This window comes from Nematolebias whitei, chromosome 11, assembly GCF_014905685.2.
Source record: "Nematolebias whitei isolate Nwh7 chromosome 11, NemWhi1, whole genome shotgun sequence".
Classification (NCBI taxonomy): domain Eukaryota; kingdom Metazoa; phylum Chordata; class Actinopteri; order Cyprinodontiformes; family Rivulidae; genus Nematolebias; species Nematolebias whitei.
In genome coordinates, this window is record NC_056508.1 from 32,721,974 (window position 1) to 32,742,484 (window position 20,511).

At 39.8% G+C, this 20,511-nt stretch overlaps 1 protein-coding gene across 1 annotated transcript in view; it reads left to right on the forward strand.

The window, feature by feature from the left end:
- The window catches only part of slc6a17 (solute carrier family 6 member 17), a 26,257-nt gene extending 23,749 nt beyond the window's left edge, over positions 1–2,508 (forward strand). Inside the window, exons 11-12 of the mRNA XM_037684211.1 lie at positions 87–249; positions 1,041–2,508. Coding sequence (XP_037540139.1) covers positions 87–249; positions 1,041–1,403 — 526 coding nt within the window. The 3' untranslated portion in view covers positions 1,404–2,508. The remainder of the gene's footprint in view (positions 1–86; positions 250–1,040) is intronic.
- The last annotated feature ends 18,003 nt before the right edge of the window (positions 2,509–20,511 follow it).

Consider the following 20,511-nt stretch of genomic DNA (forward strand, 5'->3'; position numbering starts at 1 on the left):
CTTCCTTCCTTCCTTCCTTCCTTCCTTCCTTCCTTCCTTCCTTCCTTATATTCTTGAATTATTTGTTCACTTCTTGCTTTCTGCAGGTTCATGCAGGATCTGGAGGATATGCTTGGTTTCAGGCCGTACTCCTTCTATTTCTACATGTGGAAATACGTGTCGCCTGCTATCTTAGTGGTGCTCATCACTGCCACTGTCATCGAGATGGCTGTCAGTCCTGCAGGATACAACGCCTGGGTGGAAGAGGAGGTCAGTTCATCCTGGCTGTTTTTTTATGATACATGACAAAGGAAGGAGTTAGAAAGAAGACAAAACATAGGGAAACCATTTAGATTGTTTTGTAAATTTTCCTTTTTTTTTTAGCATTTTGTGAAATATTTATTAATTTACTGCACTGTACAAAATGTTTTAGTATTTACTCATCGCTTTTTACAGTACTTTAGTTTGAAGAAGCCAGAAGATAATTTTTCAAAGTGGACTGGATCGGTAGTTTTCCAGGCTTTCAGAAGGTTATTTGTTCATTCAGTCTTGGCTGCGTTTCACTTATTTTCAGTCGGAGGAACGTTGTTGTTGTTTTGTATGTTTAAACTTTTGAACCCAGACCTATGAATCATTCAAGTACAAAAAGTCTCCTAAACTCAAGAGACAAACTAGTGTTGCGTTGAAAATATTAGAAAATGTAGCAAAAAATAAATAAAAATAATAATTTTTAAATTAATAATTAAACATTTTTACAAGCAGTCTGTCACAAAAACAACATGTTGGAATTTTAATAGTTGAATCATTTAAAAAAATGACTTTTAAAGACTGTCAGGAAGCCTAAAAGCAATCAAGACCACTTTAAAAGATTATGATAGAATAGTCCGTTTTCTTTAAAGCTAAATATAAAGAAATGAGAGGTGGATTAGAGTTTTCACAGAGTTCTGTTCATGGCGTTCAGAGTCAGTCCTGTTGAACGTGCACACATTTTAACCTTATTTCTTTATCACCTTTTTTTTATTTCCCCACCATCCTGTGTCTCTGTTCTCTTTCATTCTTAGGGCTCAGAGCGTTTCCACAGCTACCCCCCCTGGGCTTTAGCCATGGCGTACGCCCTCATCGTGGTTGCCATGCTACCTCTGCCCATGGTCTTCATCGCCCGCCACTTCAACCTCATCTCAGACGGCTCCAACAAATTGTCTGTCTCCTACCGCAAAGGCATGATGAAGGACATCTCCAACCTGGAGGAGCAGGACGAGCAGCGCTTCATCCTCGGCAAGAACCCCAGCGAGACTCCTTCCCCCATGCCTGCCCACCGCGCTTACCTGGGGCCCGGCGGCACCCAGGAGATGACCAACACCAACTATGGCACCAGCACCAAGACGGGGTACCAGAACATTGGCTCGCCCGAGTCTGAGCTATGATCCACTGAGCTCATGGATCTCAAACACCCCCCAAGGCTGAAGGGAGGAAGACAGACGACGTAAAGAGGGAGAGAAAATGGCTTGCAGCATTCCTCACACCTTAACCTCCAGAGCTAAAATCTTTTTGTCCCCCTGTTTCTGCTCCATCACACACACTTCTTTCCCCTTTTTCTTCTCATAAAACTCTCTCTGCTGACTGTGAGTAAATCCCTCCATTGAGGAAGGGATGGTTTTCCATCTTCTCAAGGTGGCAGAGACAGAGGGACAAAGACGGGAACCAAAAGATAGAGTCTAGAACGGTTCTTTATAGATTTAGATCATAAACTCAGAGGTTAAGGGATGTCCAATGCTAAAAGCTTGTGTTGTACTGAGCTGTAATTCTGTGTGTTAACCAGTTTGTGCTTTTTCTGGTTCATTGGAGAGGATTGTTAATTTTGGGAATAGAATAGAAGGAAGCTCAAAAACATAAAACACTTGCCTTTATTGGATTGCTATGAGAACATTTCTCATGTCAAAGAAATAAAGGCTTACAAATGCATCCATAACAGTATGTCAGCAACTCTTGTGGCATTACAAGCACATTATATCTTTGAGTTTATTGTGCCTATCGTGCATCAGCAATAATAGTAAATATTCAGTCCTCGTAAAAACAACAAATCTCCTTCTATCTCTATTTCCCTGCAAATGTACATTAGAAACGTTTCTATATAGAGTATATGTTGTGCAATAGTCTCGAACATCACCTTAAGTCATGCGTACACTGCAGTAATGCTGAATAAGGAGTAGCTTTGTCCTCATTTCAACACCGAAGCACAGACACCTGCCATCTATAGAGCATCACTGAGCCTTAAAATGGAAAAACGTTTGTCTTTTAAACAACCTTCCTCCTCAATAAGTACAGCTATAGAGTTGTTGCCCTCAGCGATGCATATATTGAGTGCACAGTGGGCCGAGACGAAGATTTTCATTTCAATCAGTCTATTTTAATGAATGCTTTAAAAGAATAGAAACAGTTGATGTTGGATCGGAGAGGCACGTTTGGTAGAAGAAAGGTTCACTCTTTGAGCACACAGATGGGCACGTCAGTGTGTTGTCTGCAGCTGACTGCGAGCTCCTGGTGACCTGGCCCTTTTAAAAATAGAGCTCAGGGGACGCCGTGGCAACGCTCCATAGAAACAGACTCTCTTGTGATGTGCAGGAGGAGCAGGAGAGCGGACACCCCTCTTTGTCTGCTTCACCTGCGCAGCTTGTTGATTAGCTGTATAAATTGACTCGCCAATTGCGGTCGTATTGAATTAGATGGTTCACTGCCGTGCAATGTGGATGAATCATAATCCATCCCTGAGTTGGTGGTGATTCGGTTCAACACTTGTACATTCCTCACATTCTGACCATATTTACTTCATCTGCACTACAAGCTACACTTTAGTGTCTTCTCTGTGATCCAAAGTGTGAAAACAAAGCCTTTGTTTTTAGTTTAATGTATAATCTTGTATTTCGGTGGAAATGTACTGTGATATTGTTTGCAATAGGTGGTAGTACTTGGATTTGACCATTAGGTGTCGCTGCTGAACAGCAGAGGGACACTGCTTCCTTTGTGGCCCCTCCCTAAGAGAGCAACCATGACTTGAGACTGAACAGATGTGGCGTGATTAGTACAGTCATGTCACATTGTTTGGTGCCTGAACAGCATCTGTGTCATCTGTTTGCCTTACGCTTTTGTCATTTTATTATTTTGTACCTTTGGTGAGTTCGTTTGCGTCGTCCACTTGAGCACTTTAAGTAGATTCAGACCCTGGAGTTGTTTGTTAAGCACAAGTTTGTGGAGGAAAAAGGTGAAATGAATGTCAGCTAGAGGTACAAACCGAAAGGGTGAATTTTTCTCATGATTTGTTTTATAAGACCAATCTATTAAATATAAATAAGAACAGAATACAATGGTTTTCAAATCTCATAAACCCATATTTTAATCCCAGTGGAATACAGTGAAACATATCAAATACTCGAATTAAGAGATTATATCATTTTGATGATAAGTAAGGTAGTTTAGAATGATATGGCAGCAAGACATCTCAAAAAGTTTCGGACAGAGGGAATTAAAGGCTTTAAATATGAGTGGTGCACAAAATAAACTACTAACTAAGCTATTAACTGGGTTAACTGGTCAGAGGACTGAGTATGAAAAGAGAAATTTAGAGACTGGATGTCTCAGAAGTAAAGATGGGCGGAGGTTCACCAGTCTTCAAGAAAACATTGAAAAAGCGTCCCAGCTTTATCAGGTTTGGTGTTATTAATGAAAATCTGTTTTTCAATCGGGTTGATGTTCGTAGTTTTAATTTGTCATAACTTTTATGTTGACTTGATCCTTTTAACCTTTCTCCTAACTTTAAGTTGTCTCCTAAGTTTTAACCTTTCTCCTAACTGTGTCCCAGTTTTTATTTTGAGTGCAGAACCATCTCTGATGTTTTTGTCTAACTTTGTTCATGTATCGTCGGCAGTGAGTTCTGTGTTTACTCTGATTCCAGGTCAGCCATCAACTAATATCACGTGTTTACTGCCATTGTTACATCACTTAAGTTGTTTCCATATGAAGTTAACAGACTTCATGTTGTGTTTAAAATAGCACAAAAATAATGTGTTTGTTTTACGGTCTAACAACTTGAGACATCATTAATAAGCCTGAAAATGTTATTCAAGTCTTCACACGTCAGATTATAATCCTCACAGTTGGTTAAATTTTGCCTGTAAGAGTTTAGAGTTTATGTCAAAGCAGGCACAAAACTGCCCACAAATAGCACAGAAAGTGAAGGGACTTATTTGTACTATTATTTTGCTTAGAATTAAAGCACATTTTAGCAAAGCACAGAACCATGAGCATGCATAAACTGTAAAGTCCAAGGTCTGTGAGCCACTTTAGGCTCATCGGGTAAAGAAACTGTAAGATCTTTGATTCCAGCACAAAAAAAATAATAATCTGCACAAATAAAAGCACTGCCATTTTCAAAAGACACTTAAAAACAACAGGATTTTTGTAGCAACAGGTTTTATTTGATAAACTAGATTTGATGAAAGTGCATTAACAGTGTGTGTTTTCTTTAGATATGCTGCATTTCAACTTGTACATGACCAGGGTAATTCACATCTTAACGCTGTTTAAACTCTGCACGGTCTCAGGCAATGCAAAGCTTTTTGCCAATCAGTGACAATAATATTAACTGAAAACAAAAACTCCAGGGTCTTTTTGTCTCGTCCAAGTGTCCGCTTCAAGAGTTTATCTCAGCTCAGCCATCGATAGGAACCTGACAAAAGTAGAGCATCAATAAATTGATTTAAATGTGCAAATAATATTTATGTGACCAAACATAGTTATATTTATAGTATTTAAGACAATGTATGTAATCTGTACATATTGATGTACATTCACTGAGTATCTATAGTGAAAGTGACGGGGTGTATACTTGAGCTGTAAATAATAATTGTATATTTTCAGATATTTTTTTGATTTTTGTACCGTCTGTAATGTTACATTGGTGTCCGTTGGTTTCAGGTGTTTGTGTGTTGTTTTCAGTAAATAATAGTTGAGTGTGTGTGTCTGCGTGTTGGTGTGGGAGCATGTGTGAGCGTGTGTAGAGTAAAAGTACTTGTAGGTTTTCAGTGTTTCGCTCTGTGTTTTTTTCTCCTCCTTCAGTGTTGTGTGCTGCTTAACTAAACCAGTGCAGTGGAGTGGGACCACTAATGTATCAGCGATCTCGTGCGTGTGTTTCTCACTCTAAACTGCGATGGCGTCCAGCACAAAACTGGGAACACAATCAGGAAGAAATGTCTGACTGTAACAAGACTTTTAGGTGAATAGAGAGATGCTGTGTGTTAACACAATGGAGTGAAGCGACAATTAAAGTAACCACTTTTATTCAGCAGTCACTGTTGTGCGTCTCCTTTATTCTGATCTGTGGAAAGTTGAACAAACAACTAAAGTGAAAATGCCGTGTGAACGCCGAGACTTGATGATTTTGTTTCTTTTTTTTGTTGAAACGTTTCGTCTTTCATCCAAAGGACTTCATCAGTCTGAGGAGCCACAACAAACTTTAGTCCCACAAGCAGCACTCACACAATGGACCAACCAGTTCGACGGTGATAAGATGGTTTCTGGAGTCCGCCCTCTCCCCCGTTGACTCCTATTTCTTCTACGTCTGCTCCTACTTCTAGAAAGGTGTAGCAGAATCGTAGTGTGCAAAAATTTACTGAGCCAAGACAAAAACAGTCAAGATTAATCATTTTATACATGTTTCTAATAGGGTCCTCAAATTTAATAGGGGAATCCAAAACAACACCAAAATATGTGAACTTGCTTTCTTTTTGGATTTCTGTTTGATTATTATGCTTTTTGTTGCCTCGGCTCAGACTCTTGCCACATTTTACTCCTCTTCCTTGGCGTCAACTTCTTCTCCAGGGAAATTGATTCTGCTGCTTGGCTTTTGTCCAGTTGGGTCAGAGGTGGATGCGCTCGTTGGTTTCGAGCAGGCCCATCATGAATTGAAATATCTTGGCACTGACACAAATTTGAGCCGGCGTAACTGTTGTGGAAAAAAAGAGATTCCCAAAACGATCAGGTGGAGCTCTTTATCATATTTATTACAAAGCTTTGGAGAACAGCCAGCAATCTTGCACGATTATTAATGCCTTCACCTGTCTGACCTCTGACCCATTCTGGCTTCCCGAACTGAAAAGGTTAGTTTTGCAGAGAACTCTTCAGGGGGCTGCCCCTCCTCTTCACCTTGTCCTTGTGGTTTCAGAACTGAACCCAGCAGCTGCACACAGGGAGCCACTGGAGGTCAACATTTCTCAAGGATTCTTACAGGGAATAATCACAGTGTCTACCATAACATTCAAAAGTCTCCAACACGATAAAATATGGCCTCTCCTTTTCTTACCACTAGTCACATCAAGAACTATTATAATATAGACAAAAGAGTAAAGAAGCAGAAAAGGTTATAAAGTCTATATTAATATAAGATATAGAGCATGGTGCATATGTGCATCCTCTCAACAGTAACGACTACACATTCATCACAGACTTTTTGTTTCTTGTCTTCTGTACATTTTTAACATAGCAGCTCAGAACTTCATAGAATACAATAAAAATAAGTGGTTTACAAGCTTCTCGGGTTTTGTCTGCATTTTGACTCCTAACCAACCTCCAGCTAACCATGATGGACAGTTTTAGTGGTAAAAACAACGTGACAATATTTCTGTTGGATTCGTTCGGACCCTGTTGCCGTGTTGCTTTTTGTCCCCACATTGTGTGTTCACATGAAGTAGTTTGGCTCCAAAGCTGCGTCACATTTCCTTTCTTGACTTTCCGGAGCAATGTGCGCAGAGTGCTTTCTGCTTTGTATCCTACAAACAAATCATTTCCCACCACAGTGTAGCACGTGAGCTGCACAAACCGGCTGCTCTGACTTGATGTTGCACTTACAGAGGTGCCACCTGCAGGTTCTCTTACAGATATTTATCTCATGACAGCACACATCAAAGAAGCGACTTCCTGATTCCCCACCTCCCCGCCACCTGATCTAAGAAAAGACAGTTGATGTATATGTTTTACACTTCAAGCAGCATTTTCCTTGCAGACCGGGTTTGTGTGGGCTGCCTTCATCAGACATGCTTTCAGCTGCTGTTTGCTTCCACATCAGAGCCAGATGGTCCCGTTCAGAGGACTGGTTCGAGAGCTACGACAGCATTAATGTTTGACCAACTAAGCTGCAAACAACAGGTCATTCAGTAAAGGACACCTCGCACACTTTGATTCCACAAAGAAGCATTTAGTTTTCACTCTCCTTTCTGATGTGGAGCATATTCGTGATATTAACATTGTTCGCAGGAAAGTGTTTGACGATAACCTCACAAGAAGCAAATGGTTGGAGTCCGGTGTAGAAGAAGAATAAAGTGTGGATCGTTGGACTCGTAAAGATCAGAATAAAGAGTGCAACTGGTTATGAAATGTAGCAGTTTACACCATTTTTAGCTGTTTTTTAAAAGCACACAGCTTTCCTGCAAAGACCCATTCTTTGAACTTCAAAGGAGGAAATTATCCATTCATGCATCCACGTTGTCTTCCATTTTTTTTCCCTTTCATGTGTCTATGTCCAGCAGTTACTGTGCAAGAGGCGAGGTACACCCTGCCATCACAGAGCCACACAGAGACAAACAACCATTCACTCTCACTCACACCTAGGGACAATTTAGAGTTACCAATCAGCCTAACATGCATGTTTTTAGTCAGTGGGAGGAAAATGGAGTACTCAGAGAAAACCCCAACATGGATGGATGGATGGATGGATGGATGGATGGATGGATGGATGGATGGATATATTTTTTGCTAAATGCCCATGTTTGTGTGTTAGAGATAGATCTCACGAACCAGTGATCAGATTTTTATCATCCAGTTCACGATGGCTGCCACAAAACTGAGCACAAAATGGCAACAACTCAGCTACTTTTACTGATTTTAAGATAAAACTTTGTGTGATGGAAGTTGAATGTCAAGCCCTAACAGATCACACAAAAGCTCACAGTCGTTATAAAATTGCAACATTCTTTTCAAGATTCAACCAGAATTACTAAAACTCTTTCAAGACAAAATTTAGTTTAAAACTCTGGTATGAAAGGTGCTGTGTACCGTAGTTTTTGGACATAAGATGCACCCGATTATAAGGTGCATTAAGCGAAACAAGTTAATTTTGACAGATTGTTGAGCGCCGTGTACCACATAAAACTGGTTTGAGGTCAGTAAGCACAACCAGAATTAATACATAATGTGTGCCAGATTATAAGACTCACTGAGGATTTTTGAGAAAATTAAAGGATTTTAAGTGTGCTTTACAGTCCAAAAAATATAATATTCCTCCAAATAATGTAATGCCTCATCTCTTGTACTGCTTTAGGTCTTTGCCAACCATAACACTTCATCACAAATAATTTGTCAGGATCTAAAGATTTTCTGTAAAATTGTAAATCTGATTCCATCACATGATTTAGCCCAGTAAACACTGACTGAAAACCTTTAAAAGACTTTAAAGAGCATCAGAAGTGCTACAGACGAGCTGAGCACATCTCGTTCATCAAACTGTATTTATCTTGAATTAACAGATGGTTCAGACAAATTGCTTTGTGACCACAAATATAACTGTTTAAATGTGAGAATAACCAGCTGTTTTATAATACTATATGTGAGCCATGAGTGGCAGCTGTTTGTCCTCCATTTCTTTGTTTCCTGTTGGATGAGCAACAAGTTGTGCATGAAGCTTCATGCACAGCTGAGAGAGCTCATTTGGCACAGAGTGACAGAAATCAGCAGCAACATTTCAAGAAATGAAGGAGAAAAAAGTGAGCAAAAAGAGAAAAGGCTGTCAAGGAAACAACCAGTGTCACATAAAGTCATGATGATCATAAAACGATTATTTGCACAAACATTTTCAAAGATTGGGAACCACAGAGGAGGAAAAAATGTAAACTTGTGCAATTATTTCCACTGTGAGTTCCTCGTGGACTCGATGCTCCTTGTCTTCCTGGATCCCAATTAGATTGTTGAGTCCTGGTTTACCACTGACATCCAGCAACTGTAACTTACAGCATCATGTGAGCCATGAGAGGAGTGACTTTTTACGTTTTACTTGTTTCACACTCGAGTTGGAGCAGTTATAAAGACAAGCCAGAAATATTCTTAAAAGGAAAATAAAGATTAAAAGATTATTGTGCTCTGAAGAGCATCATTTAGAACCAAAATAAAATGTTATTACCAAAAGGTATGTTAAAATAGAAGATTTTTTTTTAAAGTTCCACTACAGAAACAACACTACGTTACTGTTCTTGATTTTGTTTTTCCAGAAAGCTCACAAGAACATATCTGAAAAACTAATGAGTCGTAGGTAAACAGGAAGATTTAACTAGAAGAAAAGCACAAGGAAGCAGCATGGGAAGTGCAGAGGTCACAGGATACATCAGAGGTGGACAAAAACACTCTCACAGTCCAACACAACCGTCAAACTGCATCAAACTTTTCAAGGTTCAAAGTTTTTTATTGTCATTCACATCACATGTGGTACATGAGGTGGAACAAAATTGTGTGCCCAATGTCTTATACCCAGAAATAGCTAAAAAAAAAGAATATGAAGTATAAAAAGAAACAGTTTACAAGGATCTAAGATAACACTAAAGCTAATAATATAAAATAATACAATATATTAAGCAGCAGCGGGCAGCACGGTGGCGCAACGGGTAGAGCTGCTGCCTCTCAGCGAACAGGTCCCTGGTTCAAACCCCGGTCCAGGGGCCTTCTGGGTGGAGTTTGCATGTTCTCTCCGTGCATGCGTGGGTTTTCTCCGGGTGCTCCGGTTTCCTCCCACAGACCAAAAACATGCATGTTAGGCTGATTGGTAACTCTAAATTGTCCCTAGGTGTGAAAGAGAAAGTGAATGGTTGTTTGTCTCGTTTCTCTCTGTGTGCCCCTGTGATAGACTGGAGACCCATCCAGGGTGTCCCCCGCCGCTCGCACAGTGATTGCTGGACATGGGCACCGGCGACCCTCGTGACCCAAAATGGAATAAACGGGTAAAGATAATGGATGGATGGATTAAGCAGCAGCCTGAACATGAGTTTGCAGTGAGCAGATGGATATGAATACAGCAACTTAAAGGCAAGAAATCAGCAGCATGGATAATCAGCAGCACAAAGTCGTACATCACCAATTAAAGTGGCATTTCAATGATTTTTTTTTTTACACTTATTTTCCTGATTAGAGATTCATGAGTCTAACAGCTTCAGGGTAGAATCTGTTCCTCAGTCTAGTGGTTCTATACTCAAAGCTCTGCAACCTCCTGTCTGAGGGGAGCGGGGCAAAAAGTGTGTGTGCTGGGTGAGTGGAGTCCTTCATGATGCAGGTGGCCCTCATCCTGCATCTGGAGGTGTAAATGTATGTGATGATGGGGAGACTGACTCCAACAGTCTTCTGTGCAGCCTTCATCACTCTCTGCAAAGCTTTTCTTTCTGCAGCTGTGCAGCCTCCATGCCACACGTTGATGCTGGAGCACAGGATGCTCTCCACTGCACACCTGTAGAAGGAGGTGAGGACTTTTCTTACTTCTTATAAATGTATGACGTTACAGAAATGAAGCCAAAAAAATCGAACATTTACACTGTTTGGTATTTTAATTTGAAGTCAAAACTTTACTTTTTAATGAGTATTTATTAACTAAAACCTAAGTGTCTGCTATAAACTGTCAGCTGAACAAACATAAATGCTAAGAGTGTTTACTTTTTGTTTTTAACCTGGAACAGATTGTTATGCTAAATTTTGGACAATTTAACCAAATTACCAAAGCAGAATTAATTATGTTGAGTTAGACTGTGATATGGAGGGAGATACTGTATATACTGTATATATATATATATATATATATATATATATATATATACAGAGATGTGCTGTTGTTCTTGACATGTTTTAGACAGGATTTAGATTCAAATGTGGTTGCATAAATTTAAGATGTTGCTATTTCCATTTCCACAAGGTCATCGTTCCGAAAACTTCGCTGCCCAATCACGAGCACCATCACAGTCGCTCTTGTCCTTTTAGCTCACAGGTTTTATTCATCCTCACTAACTCTGGTAAAATCTTAGGGTTTTATTTGCCTCAAAACTTTGTGTTCTCTTCTTCAGCCTCACTTCTAAATTCTCCCGTCAGTGAACACATTATAGGATCTGAACCATCTGTCCACATTTGGATTCCATATAAAAAATCAAACACACAAAAAAATTCCTGTTTTTACCAAAGTTTCAGATACATTAGTTTGCATTCTGTAAACACAAACTAGTCCCTGGATGTGTTCTGTTTTCTTATTTATTAAAGTGAGAAGAAAATCACGCTGCTAAAGGAACTTGACGTGATATATGGTTAACGTCAGCCGTTTTGCCTTTCCTTGCCACATCCCTTGATACTCCTAAAACTTGTCTTTAGGTCATGCAACCCACCCACACACAATGAAAGTCTGTTTTTTTATTTGACAGAGCTGCAATTAGTGAAAACAACATATAGAATGATCAATACTTAACAATGGGATATTGAGTATTGAGGAGCTGACGCTAGCACAATGACTCCTTGATGGTTCCTTCTTACCTGGAAGTGAGCGTGGGGGAGTTTCATCACTAATGCATTTGCCATTTTGTGTGTGCCAGCCACATCAGAGGGGATAATTGCAGCTGTTCAGGCATTCTGTTGGACTGCAGCGCTGAAAAGGCCCATCTGTAATGACAGCTGAAGAGCAGCAGGCTCCTGATTGGACCACTGCTGAGAAAGAGTGCATGTTCTCTCTCTGTAAGTCATTGATTTTAGGTGGAAGTTAGGACTTCATTATGTATAAGTACGAGCTTACTCTGACTCTCAACGTTTGCAATATATTTTTACTTTAAAGGAAAAACATTTGGTTGAAAGAAGCTTCTGAAATAAGTGAGGTGCGTGATGAGTATTTATCTTGCTTCAGATGTTCACCTCGTTCTTTAAAAAAAAAATTTTTTTCAGGAAGTGGCTAAGTAGGAATGAATCTAAATGGACCCAGTGTTTCAGAGAATTCACAGGGCACAGCGGCGAAGAAGCAAATGCACATACTAATGGTTGTTTTATTTCCCGCCTGCCTTGAGACATAATGGCTAAGCTTTCCCCTCTGAGAGGAATTGCATCAACAGTAACATGAAATAAAGGGTGATAAAGATCTTTAAGCTGTCCAGAAAATGCTTGTTTGTGTATTTTTTTACTTTCTGGATATTCAGCTGACTTCAGATTTAAAACAATGATTTGCATTTGCAGCAGGAATATCATCTGCAAATAAAAATGGTTTTACTACTTGTAAGTTTTATTAGTATTATCTGATGAGACCAGCTATGTTGTATGGATTGGAGATGGTGGCATTGACAAAAACACAGGAGACAGAACTGGAACAAGCAGAGCAGAAGATTGCAAAAGGCCTTTTTCTCTCAAATATTGTCCACAAATGTGTGTAAAACTGTGTTAGTGAGCACTTCTCCTTTGCTGAGATAATCCATCCCCCCTGACAGGTGTGGCATATCAAGATGCTGAATAATAGACAGCATGATTACTGCGCAGGCGTCACGGGCCTTAGGCTGACCACAATAAAAGGCCACTCTGAAATGTGCAGTTTTATCACAGCATAATGCCACAGATGTCACAAGTTTTGAGGGAGTGTGCAGTCAGCATGCTAGTCAAGTACTTAAATATGCACAATAGGGACAAATTAGATTTGTGCTGTTTTTTGTGCAGAAACACAAAGGCTGTAATTTTTGTGCACTTTCTTCTTGAAGCTGTGGTAAGTTATACAAGTTTTTTTTTTTTTCATTTACTCTTTATTTATACAGGTAGTCTCATTGAGCCACTAGAACTCCTTTTCAAGAGAGACCTTTTTAGGGAGCAGATGGGGTTAAGGACCTTGCTCATGGGCCCAGAGTGGGGCAAATGAGGGTGGGGGCAGGTGTGGGTGCTTCACCTACCCCACCCACATTTTTGATGTCGTCGTTACCGGGGCTTGAACCGGCAATCTTCCAATCACAGGCCCACCTTCTCTAACCTCTGCGCCACCACTCCCCACAAAATACATTACGATATAATGTAACCAACAGTTCTTTATGTGCTAATAAATAAAACTTAACAAGTCATATTTTTTAATGTCCATTCTCAAATAAGATTTGTGGCTCTGGAAAAATTAAAATAAAAAGGGGGCAGAAATGGCTCTTCTGCTGGTCAAGGTGCAGACTTCTGAGCACCGTGCCCTGAGCTTTCACACCATGTGAACTGATGTAACATGAAATCGTTGAAACACTGCATCTAAAGCAGATTGGAAGTGGATCGCTATAGGCACAATGTCATAAAATGAAAAGTAGGAGAAGTCCAGACGTTTTCTTGCAGTTTTGTTTACGAGAAGCTGCTCGGGCCTGCAAACATCCTCACGGATTGTTCCTCCATCATTGGGGATCTGCATCAATGCAGCCTTCTGCACACCTGAGGGATAAATAGAAAACACCACTTCAGGCATTCAGCGCTAAAAACAGAAACAATATGAATAAAATTTAACTTCAGAGAAAGGTTAGCGGCTGACTCCCAGGCTCCTGTCAAACTGGAACTAACTGGCTCCCTCCACACTGCTGCCTGTCATCAGTCATTATTTTTACAAGTGGAACCTTAACCAGACTTAAAGGCTGTCAGCTGTGATTCAACCACTAATTTAAATAAAACCAAGTGTGGTTCCTGATTATAAACATGCTGAGCTTCAAATGACGGAGGCAGACGAAGATACAGCGGTGATGATGCTCACGGTCAACACTGATGGTTTCAGAGTTCTGTCACTGTTGAACAACACACACACACACACATACAGAGACACACTCTTACACAGGAGAACAGAGTGCTGTCCATTAGAGGCTCAGAAGAGACCGTCCTTCTGCAGAACACGTAATCGTTCTGCAGCAGGGGGACTCCCTTTAGGGTATTGACTGAGAAATAATTCTCCTGCTCTTCGCAGATCATTACTTCTTCACCCCGCTCACAGGGCTGGATTGATTTAGCTTATTGTTTGGTCTTACGTTCTTTTGCCTCTTTACTTTAATGGGAAGCAACGATCCTGAGAAACTGCAGCTTCATGCAGCTGTTTTAAAAAGACAGAAGGGTTGTGAGTCAGTAAAAGGTTCCTTAAATCCTTAACTTGGAATGTCTTTTAAAAAATTAGTAGTTCAGGAAATAGAATGATGGAAATATGGATGTTTTATTAGATTGTGAGGTAATAAACTTTACAAAGGAGTGTAATCAGTACGGATGGGTTGAACTTATAGGTTTATTGACTGCTGGTTATTTTCTGCAGTTTTAAGACTTCCAGTCAAAGCTTTAGATACAGTCAACATGAACATAAATCTCATGATTATATGGTTTATTTCATGGCTTTAATTTATTTTAAAGAACAGAAGGACCACGTGGCATATAAAAGAAAAAAAACTGTAGATTTTATTTTGAAGCATTCAGACATTTCCTAAGTAATTTAAAATGTCTTTGAAAATCCTAATAACTTCCTGCCTGATCCTAACGTCCTAAGTGATCATCACTGACTGAAGCTGGTAACTTCTCGTGGCCAACAAAAGGTTTGTTCGACTGCACACATTACAGCGAGCAGCACAAAGTGCCACAGAAAAGGGTCGATGACCTCAGATCTAAAACACAAGAATGTAGATTTCTACATCAGAAATGTAAAAAAGTGACTTCTTTAGCTGTAGTCTCATCACCAAGGTGTGGGAAACAGACTGTCGCCCTCAGGTCTACTATGTAAAACTGGAGGTTTTACAGCCAAACACACAAATGTTTAATTACAGTATTTATCTTTTGGTTAATTTTCACAAGCTTGTGTTTTATGGAGTTTGAGACTGTCATAGTTTTTGTTTTAATTGGTTTTGTTTCTTCACATTTCATTCCCGTTTGTTCAAGATTTTGCACTGTGTGTGTCCACAATCCTAGCTTTGGGTTTTAAATCCCTCAGCTGCTCTGAATTTCTCATGACCTCCATCCCTGATATTTTCAAGTTTTGATTGCTTCTCATCAGATTTTCATTTACATCCTTTATATTTTCTTGAGTTATGTTCTTATAGAAATTTGGTGTTTTTTTTAATGCACATAAAGCATTTTGTTTAAAAAAATACTTTACAAGAAAAAAGCATTTTGTGCTCTCAATAAGGAGCATTTTAGTGTAGATTGTATGTCTTCTTATTAATGGGAATATATTTAATGATTCAACGTTCTCACATTTATCACAGCCATTTCAAGCTACAGGGGCCCTGATCTTTCTTGTTTGATGCTATTAAATTGGAAATAAACTCAATTTAAAATTATTTTGTTGTAATTTTCCAAATCCTTCATCTGGTTGAATCCTATTGTCAAATTAAAAGAGCTCAAAAGATAATTGTAGAAAACGTTAGTGAAAACGTATCTGACCTATTAACCATTTAGAGAGAATATAGGAAATTTGATGAAATGTACAAAAATGTGTTTTTTCACTGAATAATGTTGTGTTTTATTTTTATTTCCATCGTCTCAGTACAATTTCTCAATCTGGACTATTGAATGTGAGAATCGTCCATGGATGGCTGTGAGCTCAGACCCGGAGCAAACCTTGTGTCTGTGCGACGACAGCAGCTCATAGCTCCCGTGGTTCTAAATCCACAGGTTCTGTGGAGAACAGGGGCTTTTTGTCTGAACGAGGATGTTCGTAAGACTTTGAAAGATCAGAGAAAGGATCAGAGCTCCAGCACAACAGATGCTCTTATTTTCAACCTTCTGTGGTCCTGTCTGCTGGAACGAGCCCCAATACTGCCGCACAAGCTCATTTTGTTCAACTTTGTTGAAAAAGCTTTTTATTTCTAAAAATGACTTGCTTAAAACAAAATCAGTAAACTGATCCAGCTGTAACATCTACTTAACACAATATTGATTTTATAATTAATTCTGTAACATAGATGTGATCAGCCTTTAGCACAGTAAAATGTCATTTTTAAATGAAAACATTTCCCTTCATGTACATCTTCATAAGGCCATAAATGAGTGAAAGTTGATTTGAGATAAGTCAAGCATGCTTGTGTCCCCCAGCACTGAAATGGTTCTGACTGAGCCCTTCTCCATGGAAACGCTGTTCATCATTGTCATGACAACCTTCAAGAGTGCAGGAAAAAAACACAAGCAGAAACAATAAAAGGGAGTGATGAGGGATGACAAAACAACCCTCACCCCTTCAAATTCCACCTCTTCCACCTGAGCTCTTGTGTTTACGAATCTCATCCCGTCAGATCTGACGGTCATTGCTCCTCTGGACTCCCCAGCGCTGAGGATGCCGCTTCACTAATGAACGTCAATAATTTCTTCAGGTGTGTGAAAACTATCAGCCGCTGCCATGGTCGCTGCTTTGTGGTGATGAAGTCATCAAAACGTGGCATTTAACTGAATCATCTGAACTTGTGTTACATCTGAAAAACAATGTTACGTTTAACTTTTAAGTTGCATCAGGAGTGTTTATAACCATTTGTGTTACAACATGAAAAGATTTGTGTAACTCATCAGACTGTTTGCAAATATGGGAAAATTAAAATGGGACATAGTGATTTGCCTTTCAATTTGGCTCTGCAACAAATTGTACCCTGACTTTGTGTCAAGTTTCTGGCAGAACAGGTAGAACCCAATGGTGCAGGCAGGACTCGGAGGCCAGGCCGTAAAATCCAAATAATAAATAAATATGTTGACATGGCAGACAAAACTTACAGGTCAGGTCAGACTCAGGAAACACAAAGAACAAGACGAGGTCATACCCAATGATGCACCGACAATCAATGACACACAGACTCAGACTTAACATAATTAACGAGACAAATGCCAACACCTGTGGAGCATCACAGGTGCAGGGAGACAGGGAGTGATTGACAGGTAGAACAGGACAAAAACAGCACAACACCTACCCACACTTTGTTCCCACCAGTTGTTGCTTCAGTAGGGTACAAAATGGTTACCACTTTGCATGTAAAGTTACAAAGAAACAAATTAGGAACATTTAGAATTATCCACTTTTTTTCAATAGAAGCCAAATTTACAGCCTTATCTAAAATTTACAACATACAAAATGTATTCTGCTAAATAGTAAAGTTTCTTTGAACAGAATTTGATTTTCCGAGAACTAAAGATTCACTGACTCCAGGTATAAAAGTTAAGTTTACGAGGGGAAGGGTGTTTAAACCGGAAGGACCTGTGGAGAGGAAGAAGGGGTAAGTATCTTGTGATAATTAGAAGGTTTAGAGGCGTGAAGGATCCCAGTGTTTCCAATATGTTGGTAGAAGATTCTCCAAAAGAGAATTAAGTTTTTAGTCAGAGCAGCAGTATGATCCAGCGAGAGTAGATGAAGCAAATATGTTCAAGCTTATCTTTCAGGTCAAGAGGATGAGGCTGAGTGGTTCCAGCTGATTGACGCTGAGACTCAGAAGAACCAAACAGTCACAAGAGGTAGGATACACGACAGGTGGGTGAAAGAAAATGCAAATAATATTTAAGTTTGTCTTTGTCTTTGATTCAAGACAAATGTTTGTTTGGCTTTACGTTGACTTCACCGTGGCTGAACCAACACTCAACATGGTCTGGCTTCAGTCTTCATGCTGTCTCTGCTAATCAAGGTGGGTACCAGAGCTGTGGTTAAATGTAAACGCAGCTGCTTCTGACTGAGGAGAAATGGTTAGTGTCAGAGGAGAACCAGGAACTGGAATCCTCACAAAAACAGTGTTTTCTTCATTTGTAAAGACAAAGGGGATTCTTGTTTGGGTTCGGTTTGACTCACAGAAACGGAGGTTATGATAAAAGCCAACCATGAAGGTACTTCTCCTTAAAGTGCACAAATGCAGAAACAGCCAGAATAAAAACAACACAATTAAGCAGGACCCGATAATCAGCTGTAATGCATGTAGAGTACACATCACCAACATTTACCTACCGAGTCAACTTGGCTTCTAGACCCTCCACATGGTCACAGTTTAGACCTGAGAGTTCCTTCTGAACTGGATTTTATAGTATGGAAACAATTTTTCTTGTTAATGCAACTAAAAAAAGAGTGTTTTCTCCTCGTTCAACACTAATGTTTTAGTTTCTGTCAGTTTTCTTGTTTTCTGTATATTTTGGTAAATGTCTGTTATGATTTGGGCCTTATTTGTGTTTTCTAGGTGTATTTTTGCTCGTCCTTATGTTCCCTGGTTTGGATTTTTATCAGGTTTATTTTCTGCTCCCTACTCCCTTCAAAAATTTATAATTTCTAATCATCACACCTGTGGTGTTATTTGTTATCTTTTCTCTTAATATTTAGCTTGTAGTATTAAAATGTCTTTGTTCAGATCCTTATGAGTCCTTTGCTCATTCTTTCCTTGAACTGCCCTCTGCCATGAAATGTGGGTGATCAATCATGCACTTGTGCTTGTACATTAGCAAAATATCTCATGGACCAGTGGATGGATTGTATTAAAATCTTAGAAAGTCATTGTTGGATGCTCACCTACAACTTATTACATGGTTACAACTTGTTGAAAAGGGCTGCCACAGCTAATTAAGTTTTATCCAGTCAGTTTTACAGACATTGAGCTAATAGGTGCGGTAGTAGCTGAGACTAATCACCAACACTTTGAGCACAAACAGATTGCAGGGCATCTTTGTTCAAAACCTGAGCTGCAAAGTTGGTGACACACATTCCTCAAAGTAATGCTCCTTTCAGTTATATATATTAAAAGAAGAGTTGGTAAGTTGACCACCTGGCCTAAAACATTTGATTGTTATATATGATGATTGTTTTAGATGGGTGTGCTCTGTTTGCACGTTAAAAGCCTTCTTTTGTGATTCCTTCAGGAGGTTAGCTTGAAACAAAGCAGTGAAGGCTACCTATGGGACAGGTTGGCAGGCTGTAGACTGAGGAAGTCCTCTGGATGGGGGGCGAAACGTTTCTCACTTAAAGAAACTGGTCCAGCTGATATGATTGAACCTTTTTTGTTCCTTTCAATTATGTTTTTCAAACCGTTTATGTTTCCGTTTAGCTTGATGTAGTAAAAACCATTCCAGCCGCCTGCTGCCTCCTTGTCCTTCATTTGTGTCCTTTCAACAACACGACACCTTTTATTCCATCGGCCTTTTTTCTTCTGAAAGTAGAAAGAAAATAGACAAACCTCTGAGTAATAGAAAATAATAGTGTTTGTTTTGTCATCTGGTGACAAAAACTGAACTTTTGACAAATTTCATGAAAAACTCTGGTATAGCATACATTTGAACACACGTCCCTGCTTTGTTCTCCCCCTGACATGCCGTTACCTCTTCCTCTCACTCTGTACCTCGAATCATCCCTTAGCATCAAAACATTTCTCAAAGGGAGCCATGTTAATAACTGTGCTGTACTCAAGTGAGAAAATGTGCATCTAGGATGTGTGTGAGAGAGAGTGGGGGGCGCAGCGTTTATTTGCATGTGACAAACAGAGGGAGAGAAAAGATGCAAGCAGCCGAGCTTTAGTTAGTGTTGCCCGTCATCACGGATCTCCATGGAGACGCATTCTGTCTGCCATCTACACCTTTGGTACATAATCATGGAGGCAGGAGAGAGCAGGAGGCGCATGTGCTGCTGTTCCACCGCTCCGAGCAGGCACAATGTGGGGTCGGCTGGCTGAGCTATAAATAGCTGTACAGTAGTTAACGCAGCGGCGGTGCTGCACGGCCGGAGACTCTTTAGCTGATTTAGTAAAAATAAACAGCAATGACATCGGCTAATCTTTAACACTGGGGAGGAAATGGGTTTTATTTGAATTTATGCAAAGGAAGACATGCCTTCATGATATAACATCACACCTTCTCTCACACATCGGACAGTTTGGGTTTTATTCTGTCTCTATTAACTAGACAACCTTTAAGGTCAAATATTATTCTGTGTGCTTGTCTGGCAACATAAGGCTGGGGAACAAAAGCAGCTTCAAAAGGCAAATTATCAAAACAATAATCTTCAATCCACAAAAGTTAAGTCAGGTCTTCTGGATGGTTTATTTTTTTGTTGAAACATTTTGTTCTTCATCCAAAGGACTTCATCAGTCCAAGGAGCCACAACAAACTGAGTCCCACTAGCAGCACACCCACATAGTGGACCATCCAGTTTGCTGGTAATAAGATGGTTTCTGGGGCCTTCCCTCTCCCCCGTCGACCCCTCTGAGGCCGCCATAGCCAAAGTGGTTCAAAACATCAAAGTTCATGCTCAATAATCCAGGTAAAAAATCCAACAAAATTGTCAGGTCCTCTGGACGGTTTCTTTTTTTTTTTTTTTTTACATTTTGTCCTTCATCCAAAGGACTTCGTCAGTCTGAGGAACCACAACAAACTCCGTCCCATAGGTGGCTTACTCACATAGTAGGCCAACCAGTTTTATGGTGATAAAATACAACTATGGCTGCCTCAGAGGAGTCGACGGAGGAGAGGGCGGACTCCAGAAACCATCTTATCACCATAAAACTG